At 40.6% G+C, this 21,869-nt stretch overlaps 2 protein-coding genes across 2 annotated transcripts in view; one reads left to right on the forward strand and one right to left on the reverse strand.

Annotated features, from left to right (window-relative positions):
- LOC119736992 overlaps positions 1 to 8,492 on the forward strand; it is a 58,388-nt gene extending 49,896 nt beyond the window's left edge. Inside the window, exons 26-32 of the mRNA XM_038211038.1 lie at positions 370 to 658; positions 891 to 1,200; positions 2,474 to 2,708; positions 3,420 to 3,795; positions 5,403 to 5,513; positions 5,839 to 6,243; positions 6,740 to 8,492. Of these exons, the coding sequence (XP_038066966.1) occupies positions 370 to 658; positions 891 to 1,200; positions 2,474 to 2,708; positions 3,420 to 3,795; positions 5,403 to 5,513; positions 5,839 to 6,243; positions 6,740 to 7,002 (1,989 nt within the window). The 3' untranslated portion in view covers positions 7,003 to 8,492. The remainder of the gene's footprint in view (positions 1 to 369; positions 659 to 890; positions 1,201 to 2,473; positions 2,709 to 3,419; positions 3,796 to 5,402; positions 5,514 to 5,838; positions 6,244 to 6,739) is intronic.
- A 1,318-nt stretch (positions 8,493 to 9,810) lies between these two features.
- On the reverse strand, positions 9,811 to 20,495 carry LOC119738563 (COMM domain-containing protein 7-like). The gene is made up of 9 exons (XM_038213470.1): positions 20,363 to 20,495; positions 18,393 to 18,446; positions 17,316 to 17,418; positions 16,710 to 16,766; positions 15,869 to 15,906; positions 13,995 to 14,085; positions 12,683 to 12,732; positions 11,633 to 11,681; positions 9,811 to 10,986 (listed from the first exon to the last, which is right to left on the reverse strand). Exons 1-9 carry the CDS (start codon positions 20,447 to 20,449, stop codon positions 10,910 to 10,912), a joined length of 606 nt encoding a protein of 201 aa, XP_038069398.1. The 5' UTR covers positions 20,450 to 20,495; the 3' UTR covers positions 9,811 to 10,909.
- Positions 20,496 to 21,869: the final 1,374 nt, after the last annotated feature.

The raw sequence follows: 21,869 nt of genomic DNA on the forward strand, positions 1-21,869 counted from the left end.
TTACCACTATTCCTGAATCGTCCAATTTTGAGTATGATCGTTCACACACAAGGGAGTTAGGGTAAATCTACAACAAAACCAAAACAATGAACACGAAAATGAGGAACACTACGGTGATGATAAGAGTTCTTAGATGTACGGTATCCCTTTTCCATTTCTTGGCATGAAACCACCGAGGATACTTTTTGTTCAAATTCGTCCCACGTTACTCCCCAGCTCTTGCTAGTCTTCTGGGTGGAGAGGAGCAAGTAATTGTAAATGATCAACAGCTGGATTCGAACCCCCACCTTGCTGATAGGCTCAATAGGCCACATGCACGCCCCCATCAAAAGAATATTAAAGACCTTTCCAAATTATTCCTCGCCCCAGGTCTTGAATGACTACTTTGTCCAGTTCTTCTCTCCGAGTGGTCTGTCCGTCCTCCGTAAGCACGTCATTTTCGTCATCGATACCAGCAGCTCCATGGAAGGTACCAAGCTGTCCCAAGTCAAGGCAGCCCTCAAGACCATCCTGGACGAGATCTCACTGGGAGACAAGTTCAACATCTTACCCTTCTCCAACCAGGTGGAGTTCCTGGACCGGTACCGGATGGTGGAGGCCTCCACGGCCAACGTGGAGTACGCCAAGTCGTACGTTGACGACCTGCAGGAGGTGGATGGTAAGGATAAACCCAGGACCTTTCAAGACCTCCTGTCATGATTGCTAGTTAATATCAGGAGGGGCTTTATTAAGGGCCAGCATCCTTAATAATTTACTCGGCGCGCTGCGATCCGCTTCACTGCGCCGACTAGCGCCGGAGAGCGCCGTGCTTTAAGAGGTAGAGCTCCCACTCCTATCCCATGGTCAGACAATAATATTGATATTCATGTTCTTCTGTACTCGTCATTCAGCCACCAACTTGAATCGCGCCATCCTGGAAGGCGTCAACATGCTGCGACGCGAGGGGGAGAAGCTCCGAGGCGGGGAGAAGGTCATCTCCATGCTGATCGTGCTAACCGACGGGGAACCGACCTACGGCGAGACGGATACCAGGGAGATCGAGCGCAACGTCCAGGACGCCATCAACGGTGACTACTCACTCTTTTGCCTGGCCTTCGGAGAAGATGCGGACTTTGAGTTCCTGAACCGGCTGGCGCTGAACAACCACGGCGTGGCCCGGCGGATACCGGAGCGAGTAGACGCCAGCATCCTTCTGCAAGGGTTAGTTTTTTCTGATAGTCACTTCTTTATCAACAATTCAATTCACTTGTCAGTGCATTAACAACACAATGTAACTTTTTCAACTTAACTTTCAACTTTTTCAACATAATTGACCAAGCTGGATTGAGGAATATACAAGTAGTTGACCATAATTTGACCAACTTCAATCAAATGCAGGATGATTGGAATACTTTAATCGGCTATTTGAAACAGGAGCCCTGGGCGTGGTACCATTGATGATTACCAATAGCTGCCCTCGTCATAATGCTCAAAAGGAAGCCATGATCAAGATTTTTAACAGAAGTTAAAATCATTGTTCTAAGATGTTATTACTTGTTCAAATTTGTGTTTATTTTTGAGAAACATGAAAACCAAGACTATTACTGATGTTTTCCTCCTTAAACCATCTTTTGTAATTATTACGTGTAGTTTGTGCAGCATTTAAAACCACAGCCCCATGAGCAAATAAGTTAGTCCAGTTGCGATCGGACCGCAATCCAATTCAGTATTTTCCTGTATTGAACTAGGCAGAGTCAATTCAGCGCAGTTCAGATATATGTTTTTTAATAAGCCTATGTACTGATGACGTCACGGTTTGTTTACACCGTGTGCTTTCCTAAGGGAGCCTGGTGGGGACGACAGTTTCGTAGCCCTGTAGAAATGCGCACAAGTTGACAAAGTGTGACGTCATCAGTGCAGAGGCTTATTGTACAATCAAGTTAAAGCTAGAGTCCATCATTTGCAGCCATCCGAAAAGTAACTGGCGTAATTATTGTTAAAAAACAAACTTGGTTGAAAGATAGTAAGGGAACTAAACTCCCTGTGAAATTATTCTTTCTGGAAAGCTGTCATTTTGAAGTAATTAACGAAAGAAGGCATTTCCAACGGTGATTCTTAAGAAGCACCGTAGGAAAATTTAAATTAGTAGTTTGTTTTGTTATTCAGCAAAGCGCGCACAAGTATTCGAACGACGCACACGCGCGCGCGGTTGTTATAATTCGTCGGATCAGTGCGCGACGTCGCGTATAGCTGCAATTCAAAACAATTCAAAACATGATTCAGTAACATTTGATTTGAAATTGAGATCTTAGAATGCTGTTTTTCTCGGAATGTACAGCTGAAGCTTAGCTGAAACTTCATCAGGTTAGTTGCTTAGTATCCTTCATTAGATTTTGAACTCTTTTGTTGCTTCAAACGAACAAAATGCACAAATTACAAATGATGGACTGTAGCTTTAAGTCTCAACTCAAGAATACCCTATGGACCATAATAGGTTCTACGACGAGGTGGCCACGCCCCTGCTCTACGACGTCCAGTTTTACTACTCCGAGGGCGTGGTTCCGAACACGCTGAGCGAGCGGTTCTTCCCAAACTACTTCAACGGGTCTGAGATTGTCGTGGTTGGGAAACTGGATGAGGCGCGGTTGTCAAGTCACGTGCTGAGATCGTTTGTTTACGGGAAGACGGCAAGTGAGGAAATCTCGCTGGCGTCAGATACAAACACCATTGTGAGTAAATATATTGCTTGTATACAAGAAGTAACTGGAAATAAAAGGTCAAGTGAAAGAAGCAAGAACAAAGACAAACATTAATTTATTCTATCCATATTTATGAGTTGATTTTATTTGGCATAGGTCACAAATAAAAGTGGTTTATATGTTTTGTGCCAAGTAGTAGCAACCATTCTATTTCGAAAAGTTTGATTTCTAGTGTAATGAAGTATATTTGGTTTAGCTATTGTACATCTTATTCCAAACTAACTTAAAGAGGACAGTTTACATGCAGGAAATTATTACTGATACTCTTTCTTCACACTTCGATTTAAGGCCAATTGAGGAGACAAATAATAAATTTGTGTCTATTTTTGCACAGTTTTATACATAATGCAGTTGACAGCTGCAGGTAGTTGAAAACCGGTTAGAGACCTGGCCTGCAAAAATGACAAAATGTTACACAAGTAAAACTGTTATCACAAGTAAACTGCATATTGGAATGAGTAAAGGTCTTTTATACAATAAACTATTATGTTTTGCAAACTGAGATCTTATAGATTAAACTTTATAAACGGTTGACAAATGACATGAGAAGTGTCATTTAATTGCAGATTTTCTTATGCCAAAGAAGGAATGGTTTGATAAGTTTTTGTTATTAAAAGATATGTCCCTGTAGTGAAATAGAACTTATATATATTCATCTTGATTCCTACTTACACACATAAGGTGCCCTCCCGTGTCCTACTGGATCCCTCCATCCCCGCTGACCTGGTGGAGCGCATCTGGGCCTACATCATGATCCAGACCCTACAGCGCAAGCAAGCCCTCACGGAGAACCCAAGCCCGGGCATCCAACGCGACATCACCGACACCTCCCTCCGCTACGCCTACCTCAACCCCTACACGCGGATGACGGTCGGGGAGGTGCAGGGGGCCGCCCGGCGTGAGCCTCCAGCCATGCGGGTGTGGGACCGATCGTTGCCCGCGGAGGTACGGGATGGGTTGAGCGTGGTGCTGAGCCCCTTACCAAAACCGGTCCAGCCTGAACAGCCTTCTACCCCAGGGGGAACTGGCGATGGAGGAGATGGTACAAGCGGAGTTGGTACGTGCTTACGTTGATACAAGTCGCAGATTTGATGGCAAGAAATAAATTGGGATGAAGGAAGCTCTTTGCTAATAAACTCTATCTGTAATTTACTTCCCGATGCTTTTTTTCCCCTCAATCTATGATCTACTGATTTACCCGATGATGTGTATCAGGTGGTCTCCCTTTTTAGTGGTTAGCGACACAAGGATAAACGACTTCCCCAAATTTCTGGTTACATGCATGATACGGCCCCTGCACGTCTTGCGTGTGCGTATGCGAGACGCGCACGCACGCACGACTGCCCAGTCAAATTTGTAGGGTGCCGCTAGCTGTCACGTGCATGCGCGCACTGTTCTACATGTTCACCATCTCTGGCACCATTCAATTTTCAAAAAAATACATCACAAACGTTTTCAATTGGCCATAACTCAATAAATATTTTTCCAACTGCAAGGATTTTTTGGATGAAATAAGCTTGTCAAATGTGTATCAAGCAGGAGTGAGATTTTCCAGACTTTTGACTGAAATCAAAATTTTTAAATCTGAGAAAAAGTCATTATTAGTGTATAGACAGAAATGCATCTTTCAGACTTTTCATCCAATTCGTCACATTTTTCACGAAGAGCCACGTGTGACTTTTGAAGAAAAAGCGTTTTCCAGATAATCGCAAAAGAAGTTTCTCTCATTTTGAAAACTGCAAAAACACCACTTTGCAACAACTTTGTGCAGTAAGGAAACTATCACACGATTCTACGAGAGCTGAATTTTTACATGAACCCAGTAATAAGACTTAATACAGCAGTTAATTGGTGAAAATTAATTAGTAAAGATATGTGGCTCTGTGTGAAAAACTCAATTTCAGGTTTCCGATATATTGGCCCTTTCTGTTTAACGTGTATTTCCATAGGCGCGCATGTGTACGCGCGCGCAGCTGAAAATGTAACAAAGATATGTGGCTCTTCGTGAAAACGGAAATCTCATTTGACCTACTTTTACATATTTCCGTGCAATGGGTTTTGTACGCGTTCAAAGGGCCAAAATGCATTTATTGAGATTTCTGCCCCTTGCAACATTAATGTAACTTGGAAATTAATGATGTTTTGCTTACAGAAACATGTCAAAATGATTAAGTACATTGTTTTAAAGCAAAATATTGAAAAAAAATCCAAATCGAAAAAACGGTAGTTTTGGACACATGTGGCTCTTCGTAAAAACAGTGACAAATTTTCAGACTTGTTTTTCAATCGACAATCTCGTCCCTGGTATCAAGATGTGTGATGTTTTTGAAAGCTGTGAAAAAGAGGGTGGTTGGAGTGTTAGGTTTTTTGGGGACACCCTGTGTAAAGCTTGGACATTACTCTGTTACTGGAATTTGGGAGTTTGAAATTTGAAGTCAACACATTCAGTTCTGGGTTGAGGAAGATGAAGAGTTGATCTAATTTAAATTTTACAACTTTGAAGATGTGCACGTCGTAAAAAAACGTTGATGCAGATCAAGCCAGGTTACGGCTATAACCCGGCCATGGTTTTCAATCTCACTTCTGTGTAATAGCCTGTTCATTTTCTGAAATGTTGTATCAATTTGTGCTTTTGTAAAAAACATGTGTTGTGTTTGTTTACAGATGGAGACCCGCATTTTGTCGTGAACGTCCCCAAGAGTAACCTGTCATTGTGTTTTGACATTAACGGCGAGGCTGGTGATGTGTTCAGCTTGATCAAGGACAAAAGAAGAGGTACTAATCAGACTCGAGATTCTGTGCATAATACTTCAGTTTTTTGTTGTTTTTGTTCTGCTTTGCTGAACAGCAGTTTTACATCTTAGGTTCGCTGAAATAGTTTACTTGGATTGAAAAATTGTACGTTGTTTTTGACACAGTAGCTTACTTTTCAGAGCATCTACTGTACGTGAAAAAGCAAAGTTCAGCTATAGTGAGTAGATTCAGTGTGCGCTTGCGGGTATTAGTAAAGATGTATTTTTCCCCCCCCCCCCCTCAAAAAAAAAGCGTCAATGAACCAATTTTCACCTCCGTCCTAAAATATCTCTATTTTGTCATGTAGGTCTGTTCATCAACGGTAGAATTATCGCAAAACCACTTTCAAAGAAGGAAAAGCAACAACCGAAGAAAAAGCAGAAACAACGCACCTACATCGGGGAGATAGGCGTGGTCTACACCCCATCAGCTCCAGGCAGCGGCAGCGAGTCCGAGATGTGGTTCAACCCATCTGCCATCACCGTCAACGCCAATCACACGCTGCCGTGGGGCAGCAAGCGGACGGTGCGGCTGGGCGGTGTCCGAGTGAGGCTGGACGGCCGGCTGGCCACGGTCTGGCTTGGAACAAAGGGCATTAAGTTTACCGTGGTCCGGCACAAGATGCCGCCCAGCAACCGAGACAAGCCTAGCTTCATGGGGTTCTTCTTGAATGACGGCAGTGGGCTGTCGGATGGAGCTCAGGGACTCATTGGTAAGGACCAGGAACAGGGAACAAAACAACTTATTAGCTGGATACATGTACTATATTTTGAATGAATGAGTACGATTACATATAATACGCCAGCCTTCTAAGAAAGGTTCTTAGAAGCAAACGCTGAAAACGTCTACTCCTGCCTATCTTAGCGGAACAAAAGCCCAGCAATCCGATATGATATTCTGCAGAGGGTTTGCACTGTGAACTCAAGAACACCGAACCCCTTTTCCAGCCTAATGTTGGTCTCCCAATAAGTCAATGTCTTATAGGAGATCGCCGACATATTATACACCTCAGTTGGTTTAACGTCCGTTCGATGTTCAGAAGGTCGAACGTTCAAATCCTACTTCATTTTTTTGGTCAAAACTTTTACTGATCTAAAAAAAATACTAGGCCTCTGGAGATTTCACAAAAGTTAGCTGGTCCGACAGTTGGAATCAAGACATCATGCCCTGATTATTTCAGTTCCTTTTTTGTGTGTGTGTAAATTCAGGCCAGTTTCAACACACCAAAGTGCGTTTATCAGCAGCCTCCAGCAACAAGGGAAAACCCAGCAGCAGCACGAAGCCCACGGCGAGCCAGCAGGGTGAGATCACGATCCGGGGCCGGCGCGTCAGCGTGCACGCCGGCTCGCGGAACAATGACATGCGGAAACAGCGGGTGGACTGCTGGATGGCGGCACACGACAGTGCCGAGGGGATCATCAAGGGGCACTACACGGACTATCTCATGTCCGACCTGTTTGGGACTGTGTAGTACGGGTGGACTTTGGGGTCGTGTTAAATGCACTGTTTATCACAAGTAATTCACGACTCAATTCACAAGTCCAGGCACAAGTACATAGTGACAGGAGCTAACAAATTTATGTCCTTTATTGCCTTTGTCATGGATTAATGCCTTTGTCAAGTTTACGACTTCAATCGTGGGCCAGATGACTTGCGAAGAACTTGACAAAACTTCTGGTCAATAAATTGGCCTGGCTAGAGAATGTAGTATAGGTTTTCCTGGCTATTTTGAAAGATTTTTTAATTCAAAGTCACCAACTCTATCATTCAATTTCGTCCCCGAAAAATTTAAAACACTTTTAACAAAACCAATTTATTATATGCGGTACCCGCTGCTATTTGCATCAGATTCGAACCAGCCAACTGATCTTGTTAACTCGGTGGTCGAATGGCAAGACATCTGCACTAGCAAGCAGGAGGTCGTGGGTTCGAGTCCCAACTCAGTGATTTGTTTCCCCCAACTTTGACTCGGGAGGTAACCACTGAGTATACAGAGTTTGTCCGTCGGTGAAGGGCAAAAACCTAATTTGACAAAACCAATTTAGTCATTTACCATTCAATTTTAAAGTTTAGTCACCCTCTTTAGTCACTGGGTTGAGAATATTCATCATTACAGATCAAATTCGTCTAAGCTGTTGCCGAATGGCAGCATTCAGAGATCGGATTTGTCTTATGTAAATCAATTGGACGAATTTGATTTCTGAATAACAAGGTTCAGCATAGATGAGACTAAATCCAGTACTCTGTGACAAAAACGTGTGCTCATTGGTTGAATTTGCTTGATATTTGAAATTGTCTGACAAAAGACAAAATTAGACATTGGAAGTGCATTATGGATGTTGCTGGACTAATTTGAATATAATCATCGGTGAATTCGAACGGAATATGTTTTAAAATAGCTGGGAAAACTTATAAATGGGCCCGTCTTGAAGCCGAGTTAGTTTCCAAATCTGATATGCCTATAGTAAAATGTAGTAGCACAGTCCAACGTAACTTAATAAGCATGACAAACTAGACAGTGGCGTGGTCTTGGTAATTCGGCTTATGGATACTTGCACAAGGTGGTACGATGGAAATATCTGAGTAAAAGGGCTGCCATTAGACAATATCAACTCAGTTTCATGCCTGAGTCACCTGTGCAACTCAACAATGTCATGTTCCTAATTATAAGGACTCAGATAACAGCCTTTCCTCCAAAAAAAAATGACCTTTTCTCTAAAATGTGCCTTGTGCAAAACTCTTTCATACTGGAGTGTGAACAGGGATTCGGTCGTGTTTTAAATTATACACCGTTTTTATATTTCTTATATTTTTAATTGTCTGAGATGGCCTTTTACTGCCCTAATTTGAGGCATTTCCAGTTTTATAGAACCCAAACTCTGCTACTTGAGTTAAAACAGTTACTGTGAACAAATTGGACTTCAAGTGTAAATATATTTTCCGTTTTCATTTCTAATGGCTCTAACTACAAACAAAAACCTCTACTTCTTTTCCATATAAGAGGTGCATACTTAAATATGGGTAAGATAATATTTGAAGATTTGCATGGTGTGGCAAGAACAAGGTAAGCAGATGGAATGTTCCATTCTACGAGGCAAAGCCGAGTGCAATGGAACATTCCATCCGTCACCTCATGAAATTATTCTTACCATTGCACGAATGCGAAACGTCTATTATTTGTTTTGGAAACCACTTGAATAAATCCTCGTCATCTGATTGGTCAAAGCCACCAGTAGTGTGACCGTGCAGTGGAACTTCTATTTACCGTGGAATAGAACTTCTGTTTTTGCGGCGCAGCCTGGCCGTGGGTTGGGACGAATAATTCAATAACATGTGATCAACGACCAACCAATCAGATGACGGGGATTTATTCAGGCATTGTATAATCAGCAATAACCGAAAGTTAGTGATTACATCGTGTGAAAATAAATCAGTTGTGTGATTATGTGCGGTACTTGGCGCTCGCATGATTTTTTATCTAGGTGTGTCCCCCCCCCACTTTTGAGAAGCGATTGACGCCGTTGCATTAAGTTAACAACCCATTGTAGTTTGTACCATTTAGATTGTAGCATTTGAAGCTTTTTTTTTGTCTTTTAACTATCATGGTGCTGTATACATTCCCACCATAGTGTTTTACCAAATTCAATTATTAATTGAAGAAGTAATTTTTAATATCTAATGTACAAATACTTTGGTTGTAAAATATTTTACTGCAACATTTGGGTAGTAGTGTGCGTATTGCTTTATTTGGACAGTACTCTTTGGGTTAAGGGAACAACCTATGTGTTTACGACAGTACATTCATGTAAATGTGCATATTTATATATTTTTGTATCAATACCGTAAACTTTCTGTAATATTGCAATTCTTACTTTTTGTATGAAAATGAATGACCTCTGAAGCAATCATGAAAATACAGGGTTTACGTTTTTACATTTAAATACTGATTGTAAACAAGTATTATCATTATCAGAGTGTGCGGCTTGTTTTTTAAGTGAATATTGTACTCTCTTTATCTCAATTATTCTTAAAAAAAAGACCAGTATTGTCATTCGTTAATATCAGAATCAGACAAATAAAACGCAAAAAAAAACCCACAAAAATCCACTAGACTGATCGTGTACATGTATTTATTACATGCTTTATATTTTTAGTATTTATAGAAAAAAAATAATTTTAATATAAAACTCAACTATGGGAAAAAAAATGTGACGTAGTAATTCTCCAAGTTGTGTATTAAACTTAGTTCTTTCAGTATATTGAAAGAAACGGGTGGGCTGAATTATCATTTGAATTTCTGAAAATGTGACAAGAATAGTCATGTAAATTCTATCCTCTCATAGCAAATGCTCATAGAACATTTTGGCATAATCTGACTTCACAATAGCAAATTCACGTCACTCTGTGACAATCATGACTAACCAGCCCAAAAGGTCAAATACCATTTGCCAAAAAAACACACAATTCTTTCGCTAACATAGTTTGAATATATCTATTTAGTAACTGAATCCCTTCGTCATCCACCCAAGAGTCATTTCTCACTTTTGCAAAAACGTACCACCTGCACTGCAACCTTTTCTGAGAGTAAACTGACTAAAACTGATCTTACAACAACCATAGCACGATACACAGAGCTGTTGCAGGAATCTTTTATAACTGTATGCGATGCAAAATGATTCAAATCAGATCACAAACAAGACATTCCATTAAATTAGAAATACTCTCAGTATAAGGTGTTGTCCACAACACAATTTCAACTTTCTTGTAGTCTAAGAGGCTAGACGTTTTTATTGTTTGTACGTGATAGCCCGCCGCGCCGCCGTGATAATCGGCCGCCGCGCGAGGGCGCTGTCACGACCAACCAATATCGCTCGCGAACCCGTCAGAACAACGTCTAGATCACTTGCTAAAAATCTCCCCCTGAAAAATGGGGGAAACTAGTGCGCATGCGCGACTTCTGCAGGCAATTACGGTCCATTTTCAGTCCCACACATACTACACACAACAAAAGAGTTGACCAGTGAAATTGCACAAAAGTCTTGCTGCAGCTCTAAACCTACTGGAAGAAATTTGCTTCGGAACTACTATGAATTGCATACATTAGGCCAAACCGGTGTGCGCGAATAACACAACAAATAGCAAGTGATCTAGACGTTGTTCTGACGGGTTCGTGGGCGATATTGGTTGGTCGTGAAAGCACCCTCGAGCAGTGGCCGGTTAACAACGTCTAGCCTCTAGACTACTTTCTTGATGAACAAGTCACCAGAACTGACTTGCACTGAAAGTTAAGTTCAAATGTATGAAAATAATTAGGGATCTGACGGCATGCGATGGTTTGGACTAGGATGATTACATACAATACCCAGCAGCTTCAGATACTAGCTGAAGTACTCTAGGCTAAGTTTTGCCTTTTCCATCTCGTGCAGGAATGAGTAAAACTGCGGCAAGGAAAGCTCTGAAAAAGAGTAAACAAATGAATATTAAGCATTTGATTAAGCTTCATTTTCCACGAAAACATAAAAGATGTGTATCATACACATTGTGAGTTGCTCAACTTATCAAATTTTAAATGTTTGCGCAACACACAATTCACAAAAAGTTATGTGTATCATCTTCAGTGTGAATTGTGAATCACTGAGAAAACAGGAAAACTATTAATTTTCGAAGTTCACTTTGCACTGAGTAACCTGTCTGAGATGTTTTTTGCTGCTTATAAGCCAGTTCGGTATTCCAATTGGGCATGTGCACATCAAGATTTGACGATATTTCTTTAGGGATGAACATTTCATCGTACGCGTGTAAAAGCATAGTGGGGTACCAGCAAAATTGTTCTGAAGGATTGTTTCGCAAAAAAACGTTTGGACAGCTAAGTGTTTTGGGGTATCTTGTGTGTCCAAACTTGTGTGCGAATGAAAGTTTCCATCTCTTATCGATTGCCCAAACAATAACACAGAGTGTACATGTAGATTTGGTTACCCTGTCCCCCATAGCCTTGTGTGCATTTATCTGCCGCGTTTATTCCAAAAAAATTGTCGAATATTGTTGTGCATCAGACTATTTTGGAATACCAAACCGGCTTATTCAGACTTTTTTAAACTTACCCATATATACATTTTCTGTCTTGTTTCCTTTGTTGACTACCAGTTTCATCTAAAGGAGCAACAAAAAACAAAGAAGAAATTACACAACTTGTTTGAAAATGAATTTTCTCAAGAGCTATGTAAAACTTAACTTGGAAATAAGTCACAACACCATGCTTAACCCTAACCTCCCCAACTCCATCAAAATTCACCCCCCCCCCCCCCCATTTTTGGGGACTTGGTCCTGCAGGCCTGGTTTGATTAAATATTGATGGAGTATGATGGACTTGGGCCTGTAGGCCTCAAGCAAAGCATGCATTGGAAGCAGTGTGATTGATGGATTTTGGCGGACTTGGTCCAGTACTTACAGTAGGGAGTGAGGGTTAATGCCCGATATGAAACTACCGCGATGTTGAGAAAATACTTGATTGAATGGAAAGAAAGGACCAGAATTTATGTGGAATGTGGAAATGTTATATGTGATGCAATCAAGGTAAATGAGTTGTTTGTCGACCCTGGTCAATTTTTTTTATCAGATTTGAAAAGAGCTCAATTTCAGAATTGTCAGAACACAAAGAGATGTGATGAAGTGATGCGATGGAGTGGCCCTATTTTGGCATGAATCTCCAGATGAAAATTCCTGACAAACAACTCATTTAGCTTGATCGCATCACATACCGTATCTGAAATGATATATCTTATATATCTTCTGAAATGATATATCTTATAATGTTAGATCTTATATTTTCTTATACATAAAAAATACAAACATATTGTCAATAAAAAGTCCCAATATAATCAGCAGAAAAGTCACCACGTCACATACAACACATAGCTATTCTTGTATACAAAATGACAATATACTTTTCTAGGTGGAATATTTCAAACTGTGATGTTAACACAGTTGCATTCAATGCTGACAAAGAAGTTACATCTAGAATTGTTACCGGTTTTTTTTTGTTACGTCTATTTGTGCATGTACGTTCACATTAGATTATGAATTGTGTTAGTGAAAATGACACCCCCCCCCCTCCCAAAAAAGGAATAAAACCAAGTGGATATTTTTCTCACCTGGAGAAAAGTACTACCAACTTGTTGGAGCTCACTGCTAGCTGCGGTCACTGTTAGGAATGAAAATAAATAAACAAAATTTAATAGAAATGTATTCATTCTGAATTTGAGAATAACAAACAGAGAGATTTTTGATAGACTGAAAGTGTTGAGAGCTCTGAAGTTGTCTTAAACTTTTATTATCACGAAATATCAACCGTCACGTAGTCTTCATTCGGCTGGAGCGCTACAGCTTACTAATCCCTGCACCAATCACTCTTGGGGAGGCAGGTCTTTCACACGCGCCGCTCCCGAATTCTGGAACAATCTTCCCCTGGCCGAAATTCGCCAGTCATCATCATTGTCTGTATTGAAATCTTCAGTGAAAACCCATATGTTTACCTCACGTTTTTGTGTTTAATTAATTGGTGCTCATTACTTTTGTCACTACTTTCTGTTATCAAATTTAAATTATTCATGATTTAATAGTTTTATATGTTGTGTATTGTGCCCGATGAGCGTCTTGCTTGGCGTATACCAGCGCCTTATAAATGTTCATTATTATAATTATTACCCAGCGCAGAGATTTCCTTTTGAGACTTGAGTGCTGATATTTATCTTTCAGTATACTGTCGAATCTCGTTAGTACAAACTCTGTTAATACAAAATTCTGGTTATAACAAACATAAAGACTTAGTCCCGACCGTGCATTATGTGCACAATGAATGGGACTGATGTTCCTCTTAATACAAAATTCTGATATAACAAACAATTTGGCTAGGTCCGAACGAGTTTGTATTAGGCCAAAAAAAAAAAGTCTCCGGTTTCTGGTATGGAACTTGTCCAAAAAGTGGTGCGGCGACGCGCCTTTTTTTTTTTTTTTACCCGACTTTTTTGCTTCAAATGTCGGCTGATGACTGCAAATGGTGCCCGACTAAACTTAGTGCAAATATATGGGAGTCCAGAGAGGCCACATAAAGCTTATTCTCGATCATAACCCCATCTAAAAACACATTGAAATTGCACAGCAGCAGGATTCCAGTCAAACCAGTGAGTTTGGCGGATTTGAGACACCATCTTTCATTGAAAAAAAAAACTTTTTCATTTTGCCGACGCGCATGGCTACGGCGACGCGCGCGCATACCAGAAACCAGAGACTTTTTTTTTGTGGCCTTAACGAAACTCGACTGTACATATGTACTTGCCCTGGCAGGGACCACATCGTCTGTGTTTAGAAAATTCAGACTCATTGATAGGGACTTTCAGAACATTTTGGTCCCATAAGACCACTGCACAACTTGTGACATGAATAATGTGAATGAAAACATTTCACCTCCAAATTTCCACTCCATGTCCACCAGCTGGTTGATCATCAGTGTCTGACCCACGGCTGTCCTTGACAAGCCTATCAGATTGGACTTCCACTGAATCGGACACCAAAAAACACAAAATCTATATGATGTGCTTGGACTTAAAGGTAGTATACGACACTGGCAAACATTAAAAAAACAAAACTATCAAATGATCATGAAAGACCTGACTTGACTGTAAGTGAATAATAGTCTCAACATCCTGTGAAATCATGGCACCTGGTGTGCTGTCATTTTCAAGAAGAGTGGAATTTTTGTATCAACTTCCAACTATGGTCGGCCGACCATCGTTAGAGGAAAACTTGACTGTTTCTAAATACTGGCATCCAATTTACCAAATTAGGTCAGTGCACATTTTGTTTGCAATTGATTACATATTCGGCTAAGTCTGGTTCTGTGACCTGACATTGACAATTCCCAACGTCTATAAATTGACGTCTATAAATGTATCTTGTAAAGTAAGTAAAGTCTGTCCCGAGCCAATGTGGCTCATCAGGCCGACGTTTATCTCCGGTTTCCGTAGCATGAAACGACTGAGAATATTTCTACTCCCCCTGGATGGGATGCTAGTCCATCGCAGGTTACTCCCCAGGTAATGCTGGTACCCATTTATACTCCTGGGTGGAGAGAGGCAAGTGGGGGTGAAGTGGCTTGCCCAAGGACACAATATATGGCCAGCGGCTGGATTCGAACCCCGGACCCTCTGATCAAGAGTCACGAACCCTAACCACTAGGCCACACACTCCCCCTAAATGTATCTTGTATGAAAGGGATATTGTCAGTTCTACCGTCACCCTGCTCAATCCAACATTATCTGACTATTTTACATTTCCGTTGGGTCCTGTTGGATTCAGCAGGCAACTGAAATCATTCAGATTCAGGTTCTGTTGGGTACTGGTACATGACACCAAGTTGGACTCTGTTGGATCCAGCAGCAAACAGACAAATCGTCACCGTCACCACGAAGTGACACTAACCTCGAAAAATCGATATTTTGCGATTTCGATCTTTGTCCTGATTTGTGATTAATTACACATAATCTATCACCTAAAGAAGTTACTAAGCACATAGTTAATTAGTTTTGTCAGAACATTAATAAACATTAATTAACATTTGCAACTTAATGGGTCAAAACCGGAAAATGCGATTTCACGAAGTGTACTGTACCATTCTTTCGCGTGTAAAGCGCCTGCACACTACGCGTCAAAAACGGGTTTTGCGTTTTCACGAAGTGACACAAATGTCACGTGATATGCGCGACTCACTTCTGGCGTTTTCACGAAGTAGCGCTAGCCCATTAGCTAATACACGTGGTTAGCGTCACTTCGTGAAAACTCGAACACAGCGTAATCTGAATTTTGAGTTTTCACGAAGTGACGTTATGGTTAATTAGTTTTGATAACTCATTAATAGCAATTTATTTCAATGAAAATCATACATTAACGTGACATTCAGGATCCCTGCTTTCAGACAATGTAAAAAAAGATGAATTTTGAGGCTAAAACGATGTCCAGATCACCGTTTCAAAACATCGCCAACTTAAATCGCTTGTATCTCAAAACACACATGTTCCACTTCGCGGGGGTTAAGGTCACTTCGTGGTGTCAGCGACGAAATAAGGCACAGTGGGATTCTGTTGGATTGAGCAGGCCAGTCATTTTATATGTTCAGGCACCCAACAACTTGGCAAGTTGGGTTGTGTGGGCTGTTCTGAATTGAGCAGGACACTCATACTTGGGAACGTCGGAGTCTGCTGGATTTAGCAGGGTAGTCCTGGGGAACTTCTAGAGAGTTAAGGTTTGAAGGAAATTTAAAGAACACATTTTGAATGATGTACCTGATTAGAAAGATGAGTTGCTCTCTCCTCAGATAATCCTACACATGGGATCAAACAGAATGCAACATGAACAAACTTGCAGCTGTCATCATTCAAATTTCACCCTTACTTGAGCAATACTCGCGAGTAAATATGAGTATGTATACACATATATACAAATTTCACCTCCAAAAAAAATTGTGACATTAAAACAGCATTGTCCTTTTAATTGAGGGGTATATACAGGGTGAGTCAAAAACAGCGAAACCCAAATGTCGGGACCATTGTCTTAGTGAAGTTCTGCATGTAGCCCTTTCAAAATAGGATATGAAAGCCTAATTCATAGGCTTTCTTTTGTAAAGAATCATTCAAATCACTCGTGTATTTTCAAAATACGGAATTTTAAACACAACCACCGTTTTAAAGTTCTGTCCATGGATCACAAGAAGGGAAGTGTTCTTTCAGCAAAACGAAAACAAATCACACAGGGATGCGTGTGAATTGTTTTCGTTTTGCTGAAAGAACGCACATCTTTTTTGTGATCCGTGGACAGAACTTCAAAATGGTGGTTGTGTTTAAAATTCTGTAACTTGAAAAGTACATGAGTGATTTGAGTGATTCTTGTAGTAAAAGAAAGCTTATGAATTGGGATTTCATATCCTAGATTTCCAAAGTACTACATGCAGAACTTCACTACAATAGTCCCGACATTTGGGTTTCGCTTTTTTTGACTCGCCCTGTATTATTCATAGTACCAAATTAAGACCCATTTCTTAATACAAAGGGGGTTTTAAACCAATTTAATGAAAGATTACCATCCGGCTATTATTTTTAAGGCTAATTGTAACACAAAATCACATACCAAGATTAACCATATCTTCTTTCAGCTGGGCTGGGGTCATATTTCTCTTCACTGCATCTGAACGGAATAAACACATACAACGAAGCATTTATTAAAATCGTCGTGAACATTTGACCTGTAAACTTTAATTCTTCTAGCTTCATAACTTTGTGCATGATCTCTGATCACAAATCACAAGATAACATGATCTCTTATCACAAATCACTTAATCTTTGATCACACTCATCAACAAGTTGAGAAATTTTCAACAGATACATGTAATGCTCTATAGGGAAAGAGTTCCATATATATGCACCGTACCTGGACATCACTTGACACCCTGTGCACAAACCCTGAGAGACTGGTCTGAAAAAAAGTGTTTACTCAGTAAATGTTTCAATATTTGCCCCACTTTATTTGAGTTTTTAGGATATGTTATCGCTTCCCGACGGCTGATAAGTCACTACAGGGAAAAATTAGTGCTGTCTGTGTATGGAATTCTTCTTTTCGAGAGCTTTGACAGTAAGTAGAGTACCGGTGCGGTGAGCCAGATGTCGCAGGTTCCAATCTAACGTCAGTCAGTTTTCCCAGTTCAATGAACCTTTGATGTTCAGTTTGTATACTCACTGTTGAGGATCGTGATGAGGCTACGCACGATGTTCCTCAGTGGGGCCACACTGACCCCCTCCTCCCTGGCAAAATCATCCAGCTGGCCTATCAACTGGTTGGACTAGAATTCACAAACAATGAAGGATCAATCAGGATACATCCGACAGAAAAACCCAAACTGACTGAAAACATAAATTGTGACTGGCTCCACAAAAAAGTGTATTAGGCTATGTCGCAAAAAAGTGAAATTGAGTTATATACATGGTTGGAAAGCCCCCAATGTTAGCTTTCATTTGATATAATTGAACTCCATTGCCCCTCCCGTTCTGGAGATATGACGTATTTGCATATTAATTACTACCTTGGAGTTAAAATTACACAACTGAGAAAATGTTCAGGCTTTGAAATAGCTGACTTTGTTGTAGAACAATAGAACAATGCACACAAAATGGTTGTTTTTACCACGTTGTTCATCAAAATCAACATTTCTGTGAATGAAACCTGAAACTGTAGGTATTAAAGATGTCATTCATGACAAAAAAATGATGAGTGGGCCATTACACAATAATGCTCAGCGCGACTTAATACCCTTTTTTGTAGAGCCGGTCACAATTGCAGTTTCAGGTCCTATGACCTTAAACCTATAACCTGAAAAGTCCCAACAGATTGGCATTTAAACAAACGGAGACCTGATTCGGCCAAAATGAGACAGAACTTGGCTAAGGTAGAAGTGAGGGTTTGCAAATATCGGGAAAAGGAATAAAATTCTTGTTGCAAGGCTTTTTTTTGGCACATCAATTGGCACATTCTGTTTAGAAGTTATGGCTGTTTAAAGTTTGCAGTTATCGACATATTGAGAAAAGGTCTTAAAAGTTTCGCCTGCTTTGTAGTCGTGAAACTGAAAGATGCCAATTGTTTTTCCCAACAAAAAGAACTTTTCCCCACAACTTTTTTTTTACTATATCTTTAAAACATGTGTAGTCAGTGGGGGTGATATTGTTTGCATTTTCCCCACTATGGCCTGTACCCATTTCTGTCTCATTATTATGATTATGCAAGAATGTCTCACAACTATCAATTAGGTCTAAGTCTTACCTTATCTGGTTCCAAGAGAAAAGTCAAGACAATCGACACAACCTCATTGAATTGCTGTAAGGCAATGGAAGAAGAAATAAAGCCAAAGTTAGTCAGGTTAGTAATACACTCTGAAGGCTGAAGCTATAATGGCACAAAACAGCTGTGGCACAAAACGGCTATTCTTCAACATGTTCAATAAATGCTAAATGCAAATCACTTTGAGTTTGACAGGCTACTCACACAGTTCCAAAATGTTCCGTTACTGGACTGCCTCCGTAAACATAGGCCACACATCCACATGTACAAAAAACGTGTCGCACTTTGCCAAATTTAGATTTTCGCATTTAGGCTTAGTTTGTAGGGTTTTTTTTTGCTTTAGAAGCAAACTCACCCTCTTTATAGGCTAATCAGAAAGTGCTGCCTTTTTTAGATGTATATTTTTCGTGAAATTTCCAGATTCATTTTTACACGTTTGCGTATCAAAATTTAAACATGAAATTTCACAAAAATTAGACATCTGAAAAAGGCAGCACTTTCTGACTAGCCTATAAAGAGGGTGAGTATGCTTCTAAAGCAAAAAATCCTACAAACTAAGCCTAAATGTGAAAATCAAAATTTGGCAAAGTGCGACACGTTTTTGTACATGTGGATGTGTGGCCTATGTTTACGGAAGCAGTCCAGTAAATAGGCCACATTTATGGGGCTAGGTCACTTCATCAAAGTGTATCCTAGCCCCACTAGTGTGGCCGTCGGTATGCTGCGCTGAACCTCTGGCCACACACCGTGGTATCGCGCGCTACTGAGGACGAAGTTTTTCATAAAATTCAGGGCAGTTTCTTACATTTTCATTTTCTTACTTTCTTATGGTTGTATTCTATGATGTCTCCTATCACTTCTGGGATGCTTAGCATGTGCTTAGGTCTAATGATGTTCCATTTTCCGAGATATTCTTCAATCTTTCTGGAGTCCATATGCACTCGTGAAACGTCTGGTGATGGCAGCCATTTTGAATGGGACAAGAGATGACCTCAAGCTGTGACGTCGCGTGTATGCAAATTGCTTGTCGAGCGCGCGAGGGCGCGAGTTGCAAATGCGACGGCTGTTTCCTGTACCATGCATTTATCGTCAGGGGGCCACGTGCACCGATCTCTATTCAGGATCTACGGCACAGGAAACAGCCGTCGCATTTGCAACTCGCGCCCTCGCGCGCTCGACAAGCAATTTGCATAAACGCGACGTCACAGCTTGAGGTCATCTCTTGTCACATTCAAAATGGCTGCCACCACCAGACGTTTCACGAGTGCATATGGGCTCCAGAAAGATTGAAGAATATCTCGGAAAATGGAACATTATTAGACCTAAGCACATGCTAAGCATCCCAGAAGTGATAGGAGACATCATAGAATACAACCATAAGAAAGTAAGAAACTGAAAATGTAAGAAACTGCCCTGAATTTTATGAAAAACTTCGTCCTCAGTAGCGCGCGGTACCACGGTGTGTGGCCAGAGGTTCAGCGCAGCATACCGACGGCCACACTAGTGGGGCTAAGTGTATCCGTGCCTCATGGGCATGGTGCAGGGTTAATTTTCAGACAGGATAAAGAACTTAACGAATAACGTCTTAAGAAGGCCAAGAGCCTAGGGCCTACTTGTATTTGTAAACTAAAGTCAAAAGACTTTACATCATACATAAGAAAGAATGTTGCAATCTGACGCTTCTTTTTTCTTCAAATATCATCTCGATGAAGGTCAGTCATTGCGAAAATGATGATAAGACATGAATCTGGGACTGAGAAACACTTCCAGTTTTGTTTAATAGGAAATACTTCACTTGGAAATTTTCTGGACTCTCCATTGACTTTGTACACAACCGCTGCTCTCTGAAGTGGCGTCAGGTTGCAACATTCTTTCCCCAGGAAAATATCCGTCTAACTCAAAAAGAAATCGAGCTTTAGGCCCTATATATAATATCACCGTTTCTTTCCTACCTCATTATTGAATTTATTCAACGTCTGGATCTCGGAAAACATTGAATCGGGAGGCGTTTCCGCCACAAAATGAAATGTTGTTGCCATTTTTGAGACTAGTCGGGTACTCTCTAATCAATCACGTAAGTTTACACACTAAGACGATAGGATACCTTTCGATCATAGTCAGCGTATAATAGCGCCCTCATTTGGCGAAGAGTCGTCACGCATACGTTGAATTATTTTTGGAAGCCTTTAAACCTACATCCAGGCGCATTTTTCAGTCCTCGTTATAGACAATTGAAACCAATTCAAAAATCCGTTCAGTGACGCTTAAGAATACAGTTCATGGTACTTATGGGTTTTAAACGAGATCGAAATGTGACTAGTGAAATAGTCCAGTGGTTAAATTATCAATCGGCGAGTCGAGTGACGCGGGTTCGAATCCCGCGCTAGTCGTTTTAGTTTTCAACAGGCGCTCTCCAACACTTTCTATAAAGGATTCAATTTTCCGTCCTGAAATACCAACAGTACCTTAGCTTAATCGGTAAGCACTGCTGCTGGTACTGTCCGCGAGTTCCAGGTTGGCGCCTTCGTATAGGTTCAGGGCATGTGGTCCACTCGGAGGATCAGGGCTTAGGGGCCGCCCTGTTCCTCCCTTAGCTCTTTGCTTTTACATGGTGACTGGCCCTCCGGGGTTACATGGATGGACAGGGAAGGAAGTGTGTATTGGCCGGGACACCCGAGAGCCCAGAAGAGTCCTAAGGGGTTGGCTGGGGCATTGTTATGGCTCAGACCGATCCCTGAATGCTTGGCTAGCACATAACTTTTTGATTTTTTTTTTTTTATAAATCCTCATTTTTAGACCATGGTCTAGTTTGAAATTTACATCTGCTCGGTAAGGCTATGCAATAAAGCTATACTAAAATACGAAAGCCCGTTAGTGCCAACATTTTTTTTTTAAATTTTTTTTTTGAATTTTTTTTTGTTGAAAGGTTTTTTTGGTTTTTTTTTCTTTTTGTTTTTTTTAAATGTCTTTTAAATTTTTTTTTTAACCTACCTGCTGTCAGCGGCGCCCTATAAAACATGCAACATCAACAATGTCTGTGTGGTGTTTTCGGCGATAAGTTCTCGCAATCTACGGTGTAGGTTACGCTTGCTGAAGTAATGCCTAATCAAATGGAGACTCCGTGTGTCCGGAGCCGCGGCAGCCATGATGTTTGCCGGAAATTTGGGGGGGGGGGGGGAATGACAAAAAAATCAATAGATAAAAAAAAAGAAATTGAAAAAAAAAATGAATAAAAAAACAAAAGATAAAAAAAATTCCTTAAAAAAAAAAAATTCCCCCCAAACAAAATTCCTTTAAAAAAAAGAAAAAAGAAATTAAAACAAACAAAAAAAACCAACAAAAAAAACTTTCCAAAAAAAAAAAAATTCAAGAAGTTACTAAAAATAGACTGCGCGACCTTTATGAAACCATGGACCAAGAAACGGCACTTCCGCTGTGGCCTGAAATCGTTCTTGTACA

This window comes from Patiria miniata, unplaced genomic scaffold, assembly GCF_015706575.1.
Source record: "Patiria miniata isolate m_02_andy unplaced genomic scaffold, ASM1570657v1 HiC_scaffold_3, whole genome shotgun sequence".
NCBI lineage: Eukaryota > Metazoa > Echinodermata > Asteroidea > Valvatida > Asterinidae > Patiria > Patiria miniata.